The sequence below is a fragment of the Lucilia cuprina genome, chromosome 4 (assembly GCF_022045245.1).
Source record: "Lucilia cuprina isolate Lc7/37 chromosome 4, ASM2204524v1, whole genome shotgun sequence".
In the NCBI taxonomy this organism is placed as follows: domain Eukaryota; kingdom Metazoa; phylum Arthropoda; class Insecta; order Diptera; family Calliphoridae; genus Lucilia; species Lucilia cuprina.
In genome coordinates, this window is record NC_060952.1 from 89,067,835 (window position 1) to 89,079,906 (window position 12,072).

Consider the following 12,072-nt stretch of genomic DNA (forward strand, 5'->3'; position numbering starts at 1 on the left):
AGTAACCCCCAAATAAAACCCTGTTCAGAAAATGAATTTAACGCACATTACTGACTTAATAATTCGAGTATAACTCTGAAATTCAATAGAGAGAAATAAGTTTTTTGTAGACCAAAATGTCTCTACAAAATTTTACAATTGACCCTACCCTCCAAATATGTTCATGGCTAAAAGGTTGAATAAAAATATTTTGTTTTTAAAAATTAATTTTTTTTGAATCCGAAGAATAGTCGAATATAACACTATTACTTGTTAATAAAACTCTTTGTTTTAATTTATTTAAATAAATTTTATTTCAAAAGTTTCTTTTGAATTATAGTTTATTGATTAAAATTTACTTTGTTTTTTTTTTTTTTTTTAATTTGTTATTTTAGTTTGACAATAATTCATCTTATTTTGTTATACCTGATAAGATTTAGAACAGTTACAATAATATTTATTTTTATAACTATTTCAATTATTTGAACTTTTTGTTTTTTTTTATAAAAATACATCTATAATTAAATTTTTATATTCTTTTTTTCTTGTGCAAAATTAAGTTTTACTAATGTGTGCTGCATTTTTGTGACAATTATATTAATGCAAAATAGTTGATTTAAACGGAGTTTATGGTTTCAATAGTTAGCTTGTTTCTAACTTTTATTAAATACTTTAAATTTACGGAGGGTTTTGTTTTTATCGTTTTTTTTTTTTTTGGTTTTTGTAATTTGTTTAGTTTAACTCAATTTTTGTTAAGGCTACTTAATAAATAAATTAACAATGGAAATAGTTTAACAAATATGTATATGTATGTTTATAGAATACATTTTTCTTTGTAGATGTTTATGCTTAAACATAATAATTTACTCAAACAAATATAACTATATGTAAATAGTTTATAATAAAGCCTTGGGCTGTATTTTTTTTTTTAAACCTAAATTAATAAATTTTTTTTTAAGTTTTTCTTTAACCTAGCAATAGGAAGGAGACATAGAAATGGAGTAGAGTAGTTTAAGTTTAGGAAGATGTATGTTAAAAAAGCAGCAAATCTTATGTTTACTAATAGTTTGGGCTTTCTTCATTGATTTTTAATAAAAAAAAAAAAACATTTAAATTTTTGTTTAAGAATTTTTTTAACTTTCCAAGGTACTTATGTTGCGTCTTCAATGTTTAGTTTAAATTTTATTATATTTTTTATCGAAACTTATAACTCATTCCTAAATCACAATAATTCGTCTTCACACATTCCAAACAAAACTTTTCCAAATAACTGGCAACGATCTTAAGTATAATTACAATTTGTTTGTCTAATTAAAAAAAGCTTTTATAATTCTAGAATTAAAGCCATCAAAAAGCTGCCTAACAATTTGTTTTAATTTCTAAAGAAAATAAGCTTTTCGCTAAAATTCGTAAAACAATATAAATAAAGTAGGTTTTCTAAGCTTTTCTTAAAACAAAAGTTAACATAGCAAAAAGCTTTGCTGGAATAACTGTTCATAGGTTATTCACTATTTTCTTAATATTAATTTTTCATATTCAATAAAAAAAGCTTTTAATTATTTTAAACTTTTTAACTAAGATTTTGTGCTTATTACGAACTTATTATAAATTTTCTTTAAAATTGCTATTTTTCTTAAAAAAAAAGTATATATAAAAAGCTTTCTAAAAGTCTATTTGGTTTCAATATTAAAAACTTCAAAAGTTTTAGTTAGTAATATTTTTTATGTTAAAATTTCTGAAAAACTTAATTAAATAAGCTTTTCTAAGCACTCCTCATAGTTTTCTGTAAGGTAAACTATGCATAACCCAACTTTGATCCAAACTATTCATATACAAATTTCTAGGTCAACCAAATTAAATTTACATTAAAGCTTTTTGTAATCCAGACTTTTTCCAAGACAAACAATCTCTATGGCAAGAAACATATATTATACTTAAGTTTCGTTATTTAGTGTAAGTTTAAAGCTACCAACATACTATAGGCTGAGCTTTTGTATACAAAAAAATTAGCTTTCTTTTTTCTTAAAAAAGAAAGTATAAAAATATATATATGTTTTAACAATTTATCTTTTATCTTATAGTATTGAAATTTTAACTAAATCATAGCAATTCGTTGCGTGTAAAAAAGCTTTCCCATACCAATAGCTTTTTCATTTCGGGAACATCAATAACTTTCAATTCATCCGTTATGTTAAGGCACTTTATTTGTCTTTTCTCTAAAGCAGCAGCTGAGACCGGTTGCCATAAATCACTATGTTCCGGATCATAATTGGGTTGGCCGCAGGTGGCAAAATGTGTCCACATGCCCACTAAACGTTCAATACACTTGTATTCTTTGGTATGTTTCTTTAGTTTACGTGCCACTGAATTGTAGAATAAATAAGAGAGGTCATCGCCGTGACAGGTGCCACGTACTTTTTTGCCACAACTTAAAATGCGCAAGTGATTGAAATGCTTTGAATCGAAATCGAAACGGTATAAATAGGTGGGTGCTGTGGAGGCATGCTCCATGCGGGACAATACTGTACGATAGATGGGAAACCAGAAATATTCATGGGAAACCATCTGGAATTAAAAAAAAAATGGTAAATTAAAATTAGTTTGTAAATTTAAAAGAAAAGCTCTAAAAGCTTAAAAATATGTTTTTTGCACAAATTTTGCTAAACATTCTTTAAAAAGCTTTAAGCTCTTCAAATAAAGATCGACTATAGCTAAGTGCTTTTTCAAGTTTCTTATTTGCTTTCTACTTACCAACAAATATTCATGTAAAGTCTCTAGACTGGGTTCTTTATCACCATAGTATGTGGTCTTTAATTGATCGCCATACTCCTTGCACAATTCACTATTACGATCCATATTCAATTCCAAGGGCACCACATAGCGACAATCACCCAATTCATTTAATAATTTTGGATTATTTTTAGTTTCTAAAATAGAAATTCATAATAAAAAAAACGAACGTTTACGAAACAAAAAAATATCTCTCTCAGCTTACCTGTATACAATAATAATCCCTCATTTGAAACTCCACCCACAATCATGGGTATATTATTACTCCAAGCTGTACGCATCATTTCTATCGGCTTAGTTGGTACCACACAATGTTCGGTTATATAGGGTTCTATAACAGGTCCAAATGAAAATCCAATACGTTCTCTCTTCTCTGCATCTGTGCATAAATCTTCATTGGCCTTAATTATATCGGCTCCTTTGGCACTCTTAAGAAATTCAAATATTTCCTTTTCATTATTATCGCCTGTATAACCGGCAGCTACAGCCAAACGATAGGGCCAATTGCGTTGTGGAGTTACAGCCCAGGGTGATAAAGCACATCCCGACATGCAGATGGCCTTATGGAAAAGATCTCTACATTGTTCGGTCAACATCATATAGTGGACAGACGCGCCACCAGCACTGTCTCCGAATAATGTGATATTATTAGGATCACCACCAAAGCTAGCACAATTGGCTTTAATCCAACGTAAAGCCATAACTTGATCTTTAAGACCCGCATTGCCGGGTACATCAAAACTGGGATCTTGTAAACACAAGAAACCAAAGGGACCCACTCTATAGGTTATAGATATAACCACTACATCTTCTCTTAATAGATAGTCCGGACTATAAAGGTCACGTGAGGCTTCACCAAACTGGAAACCACCACCATAAATCCAAACCATAACGGGTAAAGGTTTAATGGGATCCAACTATATATGAAAACAATATATTTCAAATAGATATAATCCCACTAATAAAACAGTTTCTAACTTACATTCTTTGTATAAACATTCAAATACAAACAATCCTCTGAGCCATCGGTCATTTGAAAGACAAAATGCTTTTGCAATGGTTTCGGTCCAGCCGAAGTACAACTTCTAACTTCTGTCCATGGCTCTGGTGGTTGTGGTGCTTTGTATCTTAGTTCACCAATGGGGGGTTTAGCAAATGGAATTTTCTCAAATGAGAAGAAAACATCACCGTATATTGATTTACGTTTAACTCCCTTAACGGGTCCATAAATTGTTGATACAATGGTTTTCTCTTTACTGCGATAACGTCGCTGTTGGACTTTAAAGTCTACCATTCTAAAAATAAAGGTAAAAAATTTAATTATATAAAGTGTTACCAAATTGGAGTAAATTAATTGCTTTATAATATTCAACACAAAGAATTTGAAATCTTGTCCACTTCTAGTTCAGTTTTAGTTCAGTTCTAGTTTAGTTCTGGTTCAGTTCTAGTTCAGTTCTAGTTCAGTTCTAGTTCAGTTCTAGTTCAGTTCTAGTTCAGTTCTAGTTCAGTTCTAGTTCAGTTCTAGTTCAGTTCTAGTTCAGTTCTAGTTCAGTTCTAGTTCAGTTCTAGTTCAGTTCTAGTTCAGTTCTAGTTCAGTTCTAGTTCAGTTCTAGTTCAGTTCTAGTTCAGTTCTAGTTCAGTTCTGATTCAGTTCTGATTCAGTTCTGATTCAGTTCTAGTTTAGTTCTAGTCGGTTCGGTTCTAGTTCAGTTCAAGTTCAGTTCTAGTTCAGTTCAAGTTCAGTTTAGTTCTAGTTCAGTTATAGTTCAGTTCTAGTTCAGTTCTGGTATTTTAAGAAGTTTGTTTCAAAAAATAGTAAATAAGTGGGAAGGACGGATTAATCGACAGTTCTAGTTCAGTTTAGTTCTAGTTCAGTTCTAGTTCAGTTCTGGTATTTTAAGAAGTTTGTTTCAAAAAATAGTAAATAAGAAGGAAGGACGGATTAACCGACTTAAAAAATGTTTTGTAGTTCAAGTGCGTTTGGTGTGTATAGGATTATTTTTGGTTGTGAAAACATCCACAATCACCCTCATAGTTATCTACGACATAAATTTATTGATTATAATAATTATAATTAATTAAAAAAATAAATTATAAAAAACAAACTGAACTGTCAATTAAATGAAACTAACGATTCATCAAGATACTACGAACTAAAAAAAATATTTGTTTTAACTTTAAAATTTATATAGCACTGAATAAAAATAAAATTATTATAATAATTTTTAATTGTTTTGACACATGCTAATGATAATACAAACAATAATTTTAATAAAATCACGTTAATATGATAATATTAAAAAATATGTATTAATATATAATTAAAATAAAAAAAGTACAATAAGTACCAGTAATGTACATAAAAGTATCATTCTACCTGATACTGACTATTAATGACAGTTGTAGTCAAGCATTAAATAAATAATTTATAAATATTATATAAATTGAAGCTATTAGTTGGAAGTGAAAACTAAAGCATATTTTTAAAAAATTATATAAATTATGAAAAAAGTGGTTTTATATTTTAATTAAAAATTCTATTAAATTATAAAGAGGACAATTTTTTATATAAAATTATCAACTTATTTTTTTTTTTTTTGCTTTTAAGAAAACATCTCACGTTTCTAAACAATTTGAGTTTTTTTAAAATGACATGATTATTATTTTTTTTTAAATATATTAATGTTTAAATGTTGGTTCAAGGTTAAGTTATTATGAGGGTACTGTGGACATATGTATAAACAGTGCGTTTTCTTATCACAAGAATATGTTATTCAAATAGTATTTGATGGACAACAACTTCAATTACACAGATAGCGTTACAGTAATGCCGTCTGGTATGAAATAGAGTGTGTCTGGATTTCTAATCTCATAAAAAAGTACCTTCTGCTTACATGCATACATATGTTGATATGTATGTATGAGTAATAAAATTAAATTGTTTTTCCATAGATTTTTGTTTTTTATTTAATTTTTATATGTATATTAAGTATTAATTTGAAACCTTAAAAAAGTGACGACTGATATGTTATCAAATCTTCTTAATCGCTCAGCTGTTATTTTTGCAAGATCAAGAAAGGGTGGCTAAAAGATTACATTTTTATTTGTATTCATAATGAGGTTTCGATTCATAAAAAAAGCTCTCATACATAATTGTATATACGTATATAAAAACAAGTAAGAAATTAGTGTTATGCGAGTCCGACCATATAATACCCTACACCTGTAACAAAATAAAATGTTATTTAGTTTTCATAATAAAGCATTTAAGTTGAATTGTATCCTGCCTCAGATATACTTAAGTCATTTATTGTTGAAAAAAATTGTGGACATTTAAGTCAAATTTTGAATGGGCCAATTTATAAGGGTTTGGGTCCAATGATGCCCTATAACTTAAGAGTTCATGAGGGTCTTCGAGGCTCGTATGGAACTTTGTTTTGCAGCTTTTTGTCGAGAAACGATTATATTAAACATAATTATGAACTTAAAGCCCTATTCGGCGGGTTCAGATGTGTGGGGGCTAGGTTAAATTATGGAACAATGTTATCCATTTTAAATAGGCTTTGTGTATGGTATCATAGAAGGGCAAGTGGCAAATTTTCTTGAATTGCGACCTGTAGTTTGATTACAAGGTTTAAAAGTCCTATTCGCTGGTTCAGTTTTATGGGCGCTAGGTGAAATAATGGACCGATCTTAACCATATTCATTATACTTCATTCCCGAAACAATTAAAGATCACATGCTAAATTTCATTAAATTATCTTCAAAATTGCGACATGGAAATTAATTAAAAAGTTTACAAACCCTATTAGGGGGTTTAGTTGTATGGGGGCTAGGTGAAATAATGAACTGATCTTAGCCATTTTCAATAGGCTTCATACCTATAACAATAGAAGATCATGTACAAAATTGCATTAAATTATCTTCAATATTGCGACCAGTAGTATGATTAGACGGACGGACTCAGAAAATGATTCTGAGCAGATTGGTAAACATTAAGGTGGGTATATAGCCAATATTATTGTGCGTTACAAACATCAGCACAAACCCACTAATGTGGTGTAGGCTATAAAAAGTAAAATCTTGAATATAATAAACTTGAAGTGTGTCTGATAAAAAATGCTCGTGATTAAAGTATCAAACAAATACGTCATATAAATATAAATAAAAAGGAAAAATTATTATTTTACTAATTTTTAGTATACTGGTTTTTTGTATCAGACATACCTAGGATCAGACAATAATATTAAATTTTTAAACAAGTATTAATTAATTCACATTTGAAAGATAGCCAAAAGCTATAACAATTAAATCGAATTGACGCAACATTTAAATTTTTTCAAACAATTAACTTAAAAATGGGGAAATCTCAACAGAAGACGTAAAGAAGTTTAATAATGATGAATTATGAATTAGAAATGTATTATTGGCTTAAAGCAGTTAAAATACTTCTTGGCAGTTGATAAAACTCTTTAGAATTCATTCTTTGCATTCTTGTAGTCCAAACCTGGTCCCGTCTGATGACTGTCACAAATAGTGTTCTCAGTTACCTACCAGCGATAGAATATCCTTAGTTTAACACGAGAAAATTAACACAGGCCGACAAATGTTTAAGACAGAGGCGTATACTTTTTTAATGGACTAAATTCCGCTAAATCCGAATCTGGTCTTTGAATTTCTTTAGCTTATATGGTTTTTGCAAAAAACGTGATTTTTGTCCTTTTATTACAAGTTATAACTACTCGAAAAAGCTTTATTCATAAAATATCATCTTAAACTCCATTGTGCCAGCTTTAAAATAAATGCTTAACATCTGACATATCTTCTTTCTTATTCCAGATATCTTTAGCTAAAGCTTTTTTTATACATTACGCTTTTAGTTTACAAAAAGCTTTCCGATTTTCGCATTTTTTCCTAAGAACATAGCTTTAGAATTGTTTTACAATCTGCTGTAGTTGCTGAGATATCATCCGTAGAAGTTGACAGATAGACAGACATCGTCAAGTCGCTTTAGAATGTTATTTAAAGTTTACTAAAACATTGTTATGTAGGTGTGAATCCTATATTTTTGTTGATAATAAATATTATTTACAAAACATTAAGTCCATAAATTTACCAAAAACTATAAAAGTTTTCAAGCTCTGGCTAAAGGTATCTCGAAATAAGGAAGTCAAATATAAAGCCTTTATTTTAATGGATTACAACATTTTACAGATAAAGCTATCTTGCCTGAAAAACGACTGAAAAAATGGGCTAAAAATGGCGTTTTTTTAAATTTCAGGACACAATATCTCAAATCTAGACAGATTAAGATTCAGCACTGCTCAATTCTTTAGAAACGTTAAACCTGGTCTCAGAGTTTCGAATTTTTTTCAACTTCGTTTCGACCAATTAATTGTCCAGCAAGGATGTTTATATCTATTTCTTTTACGTCTATATTTGCGATATATAAATGGCTTCAAAAAAACCGCAGAAACGTGTGCCAATTTGTAACTTGAAACAATTTAGTTGCGATTGCATCATTGCAAATGCAATCTATACCATTGGATACTTAAAATAAAATATATTTAGTTTTCTTAATTTGAATAGAGAAATCTTATTTAAAATAACCAAAACCGTATAAATAAATTTAGATTCCTTTTTATTTATATGTAGTAAAATACACATAAAATGTAGATATCACTCTAATGAATATTTCGTATCATTTTCACACAAAATTCTAACCCATACACTTGTATCTTTAAGATAAAAATATTTTACTTAAGTTTATCTTAATTATTTAATTTTTTATTTTTAATTAATATGCAAAAAAGATCATTTCATAACAATCAAAAATTCAAAACACAAAAACTTTTATTACTCATTAAAAAAAAACTGTTAAAACAATAATGAAAATAAAAAAATAATAAACACAAAATATACCCACATAAACATATGGAAATATTTGAATAAAAGCCAAATTTGTGACGACAACATAAACAACCGGAATGAGCAACATCATGATGAATGAGGTCTCGTACTAATTCATATGCTATCTTCAGAATAAACAGATAAAATAATAATCAACTAGACTATAAATAACAACAAACTCAGCATCATCAAAATCAGCGTCAGCAATAGCAACAAAAACAACAAATTTAACAAAAATGTTTTAAACAATTATAACACATAATGGCCAAAAACAAACCTATGACAATTTAGCAATGTCGAACAGAAAAGAGTGAACAATGCAAGAGAATAAATAAAATAATGTGTCTATAAATAAAGTCAAACATTTTCGCAAAAGTTTTGGTATTTTTTTTTTCAAATTCATTTATATTCGAAGTATGTTTGCTGAATAAAATCCATTTAAATTAATTTCAACACGTGAGTAAATAAATAAAATTTAAGAGTATGCACAAATTAGAATTATTTAAAATTGCTTAAATTTTTTTTAGTTATATGCATAGTTCGGACTACTTTTCAAATCACACATAAAACCAAAAAAACGTAATAGTTTTTTCCTCTTAAAAATCTATAAATTTAACAATCAATTGGATAAATAAACAATTATACGGAAAAATTACTATTTGAATTATTTATTAGCTTTATATATTAGTCATTTAGAAATGTTGATAGAAAACATATGTCTGCTAAATTTTACACTGAATTAATTGATTTGTTTATGTTTAACGCCAATCGACGTGACCTTAACAAAGTTCAATTACACTAGACTCAAAAAAAAATACCAATTTTTGGATTTTCTGTCTTTTGCATTTTATGCAGTTTTAAACAAAAATTTAAAGAAAATCAAAAATATCGTAAAAGTTATGAATCCAAAATTTACAGTAAAAGTTCTATGAATTGAACGTTTTCTACGAAAAATTTATACAAAATTCTACGTAAAATTTTACATTAAAATTTTCTAAAAAAAGTTTATCGATTTTTTTTATACAGTCTAGTCTATAATATATTCTATAGTATAGCCTATAGTCAAGTCTATAGTCTGGTCTTAAGTCTAGTCTATAGTCTAGTCCAACTAGTCTAGTTTATAGTCTATAGTCTAGTCTATAGTCTAGTCCAACTAGTCTAGTTTATAGTCTATAGTCTAGTCTATAGTCTAGTTTATAGTCTAGTCTATAGTCTAGTATATAGTCTAGTCTAAAGTCAAGTCTAAGGTCTAGTCTATAATCTAGTCTATAATCTAGTCTATAATCTAGTCTATAATCTAGTCTATAATCTAGTCTATAGTCTATTCTATAATCTAGTCTATAGTCTAATCTATAGTCTAGTCTATAGTCTAGTCTATAGTCTAGTCTATAGTCTAGTCTATAGTCTAGTCTATAGTCTTGCCTATAGTCTTGTCTATAGTCTAGTCTATAGTCTAGTCTATAGTCTAGTCTATAGTCTAGTCTATAGTCTAGTCTAAAGTCTAGTCTATAGTCTAGTCTATAGTCTAATCTATATCTAATCTATATTCTATTCTGTAGTTTAGTCTATAGTCTGGTCTATAGTCTTGTCTATAGTCTTGTCTATAGTCTTGTCTATAGTCTGGTCTATAGTCTAGTCTATAGTCTCGTCGATAGCCTGTTTTAAAGTCTGGTGAATAAAATCTTGTCCATAGTAGAGTCTATAGTCTAGTCTATGATCTAATATATGAAAAATTTTATAAAAAAATAAATTTTATCAAAATTAATCTATTAGAAGAAATGTTTATCTATAAAAGGAAAATAACATAGACAAATTTCTACAAAAGGAAAATTATATTGAAAATTTTGTATAAAATTTAAATTTTATCGAAAATTTTCTATTGAAATAAAATTTTATCAAAAATTTTCTGTAAAAAAAAAATTTATCGAAAATTTTCTATAAAAAGAAAATTTTATCAAAATATTTATATAAGAACAATAATTTATCAAAAATTTTCTATAAAAGTAAATTTTATCTAAAAATTAACTGTTAATTACCCGAACTAATAAAGTGTTTATATAAAACCAAAAGCTTCTTCATCAGGCACCATACAGTCTGGCACCTTTGTCTAATATATTTTAAAATTTTCATATTTTATAACTTTTTTCTCTGTTACTTAATTTTAATATTCGTTTTGAAAACTTTCTGCACATTTGTATGTTTGCAGGACGATGGAAAAGCTATTCTTTGCCTTCCATGACATACCACTATTAATTTACTCCTGCTTGTACACACACATCTTACTTGTGCAGAGTTTTATGAATGAAAAAAGCTTATTTTGCTTAAATTGAGTTTTAATGAAAAAACCTTGAAACTTGAAAGTGTGTATCTCTTGATTATAATGATAATAAATTACGAAAAATTTTAATCAAAAGAAATTATTATAATAAACATGAAACAAGGATATACAAATTACATAAGTATGTTTTGTCATGCATTTCAGTATTAAGGGATGTTAAAAGAAAAATATTTTATATTTTAATCTAATTTATATTTTCAAACATTTCTTCTTGTAGTTGGTATATAATTTTGTCGATAAGACCCTCACAGCATCAAGCATCTATAAAAAATAATATAATGATTTCATATTGTCTAATATTTTATAATAAATTTAATTCTCAAATGAAATAATCAACTTCCATAAAAAATAATCATCATCATGCTTACAATAACGTGTTTTAGTTTTGCCATATAAACACTTAAAAAAATTAAATAGATTGATGTCATTTTTTTTTTGTATTCCAAGTGTCTGTCCGTCCGTCTGTTAGTTGGTTTGACCTGTCTGTCTTTTTAATACATATATGAACAACTACATCCCACACTTTTTATTGAAATGTATATATGCATCATATTATATGAAATAATTTTTATTTATGTATGTGAAATGTAATCAAATTTGATTTGCTTGTATACGATTTTTTTGCAAAATTTCAAATGAAAACAAAAGAAATATACATACTTACTGACATGGTGTCTATTATAATCTACATAAAAATTTCCAAGCAAATTTCAGTTCGTATTCTGTTCTAGTAAGTAAATGTGAGTTGATTTCTGTTTTTGGTATTTTGATTATCTTGCACATTTTTTTGGCATAAATATTCACATGTTTGGTTTTTATTGTGCCGTTGAAATTATATGATGGCAATCTAATCTATAGAAATTGTTATAAATAACAATAAAAAACAACTTATAAATGCTGGAACCAAGCCATTTGTTAGAACAGAACTAGAACTGATCTAGAACTGCACTATAACTGAACTAGAACTGAACTAGAACTGAACTAGAACTAGAACTGAACTAGAACTGAACTAGAACTGAACTAGAACTGAACTAGAACTGAACTAGAACTGAACT

At 27.7% G+C, this 12,072-nt stretch overlaps 1 protein-coding gene across 1 annotated transcript; it reads right to left on the reverse strand.

The window, feature by feature from the left end:
- Positions 1-292: 292 nt before the first annotated feature.
- Positions 293-4,081, reverse strand: LOC111675496 (esterase B1). Its single transcript, XM_023436267.2, has 4 exons — positions 3,752-4,081; positions 2,975-3,686; positions 2,731-2,906; positions 293-2,544 (listed from the first exon to the last, which is right to left on the reverse strand). Exons 1-4 carry the CDS (start codon positions 4,061-4,063, stop codon positions 2,080-2,082), a joined length of 1,665 nt encoding a protein of 554 aa, XP_023292035.2. The 5' UTR covers positions 4,064-4,081; the 3' UTR covers positions 293-2,079.
- Positions 4,082-12,072: the final 7,991 nt, after the last annotated feature.

Excerpts from the sequence above, each read along its gene's own strand:
- LOC111675496 (XM_023436267.2), bottom strand. The coding sequence starts at position 4,063 with ATGGTAGACTTTAAAGTCCAACAGCGACGTTATCGCAGTAAAGAGAAA. Across the intron at positions 3,687-3,751 it reads TGAATGTTTATACAAAGAAT|TTGGATCCCATTAAACCTTT; the intron begins GTAAGTTAGAAA and ends TTTCATATATAG. Across the intron at positions 2,907-2,974 it reads GGGATTATTATTGTATACAG|AAACTAAAAATAATCCAAAA; the intron begins GTAAGCTGAGAG and ends TTTCTATTTTAG.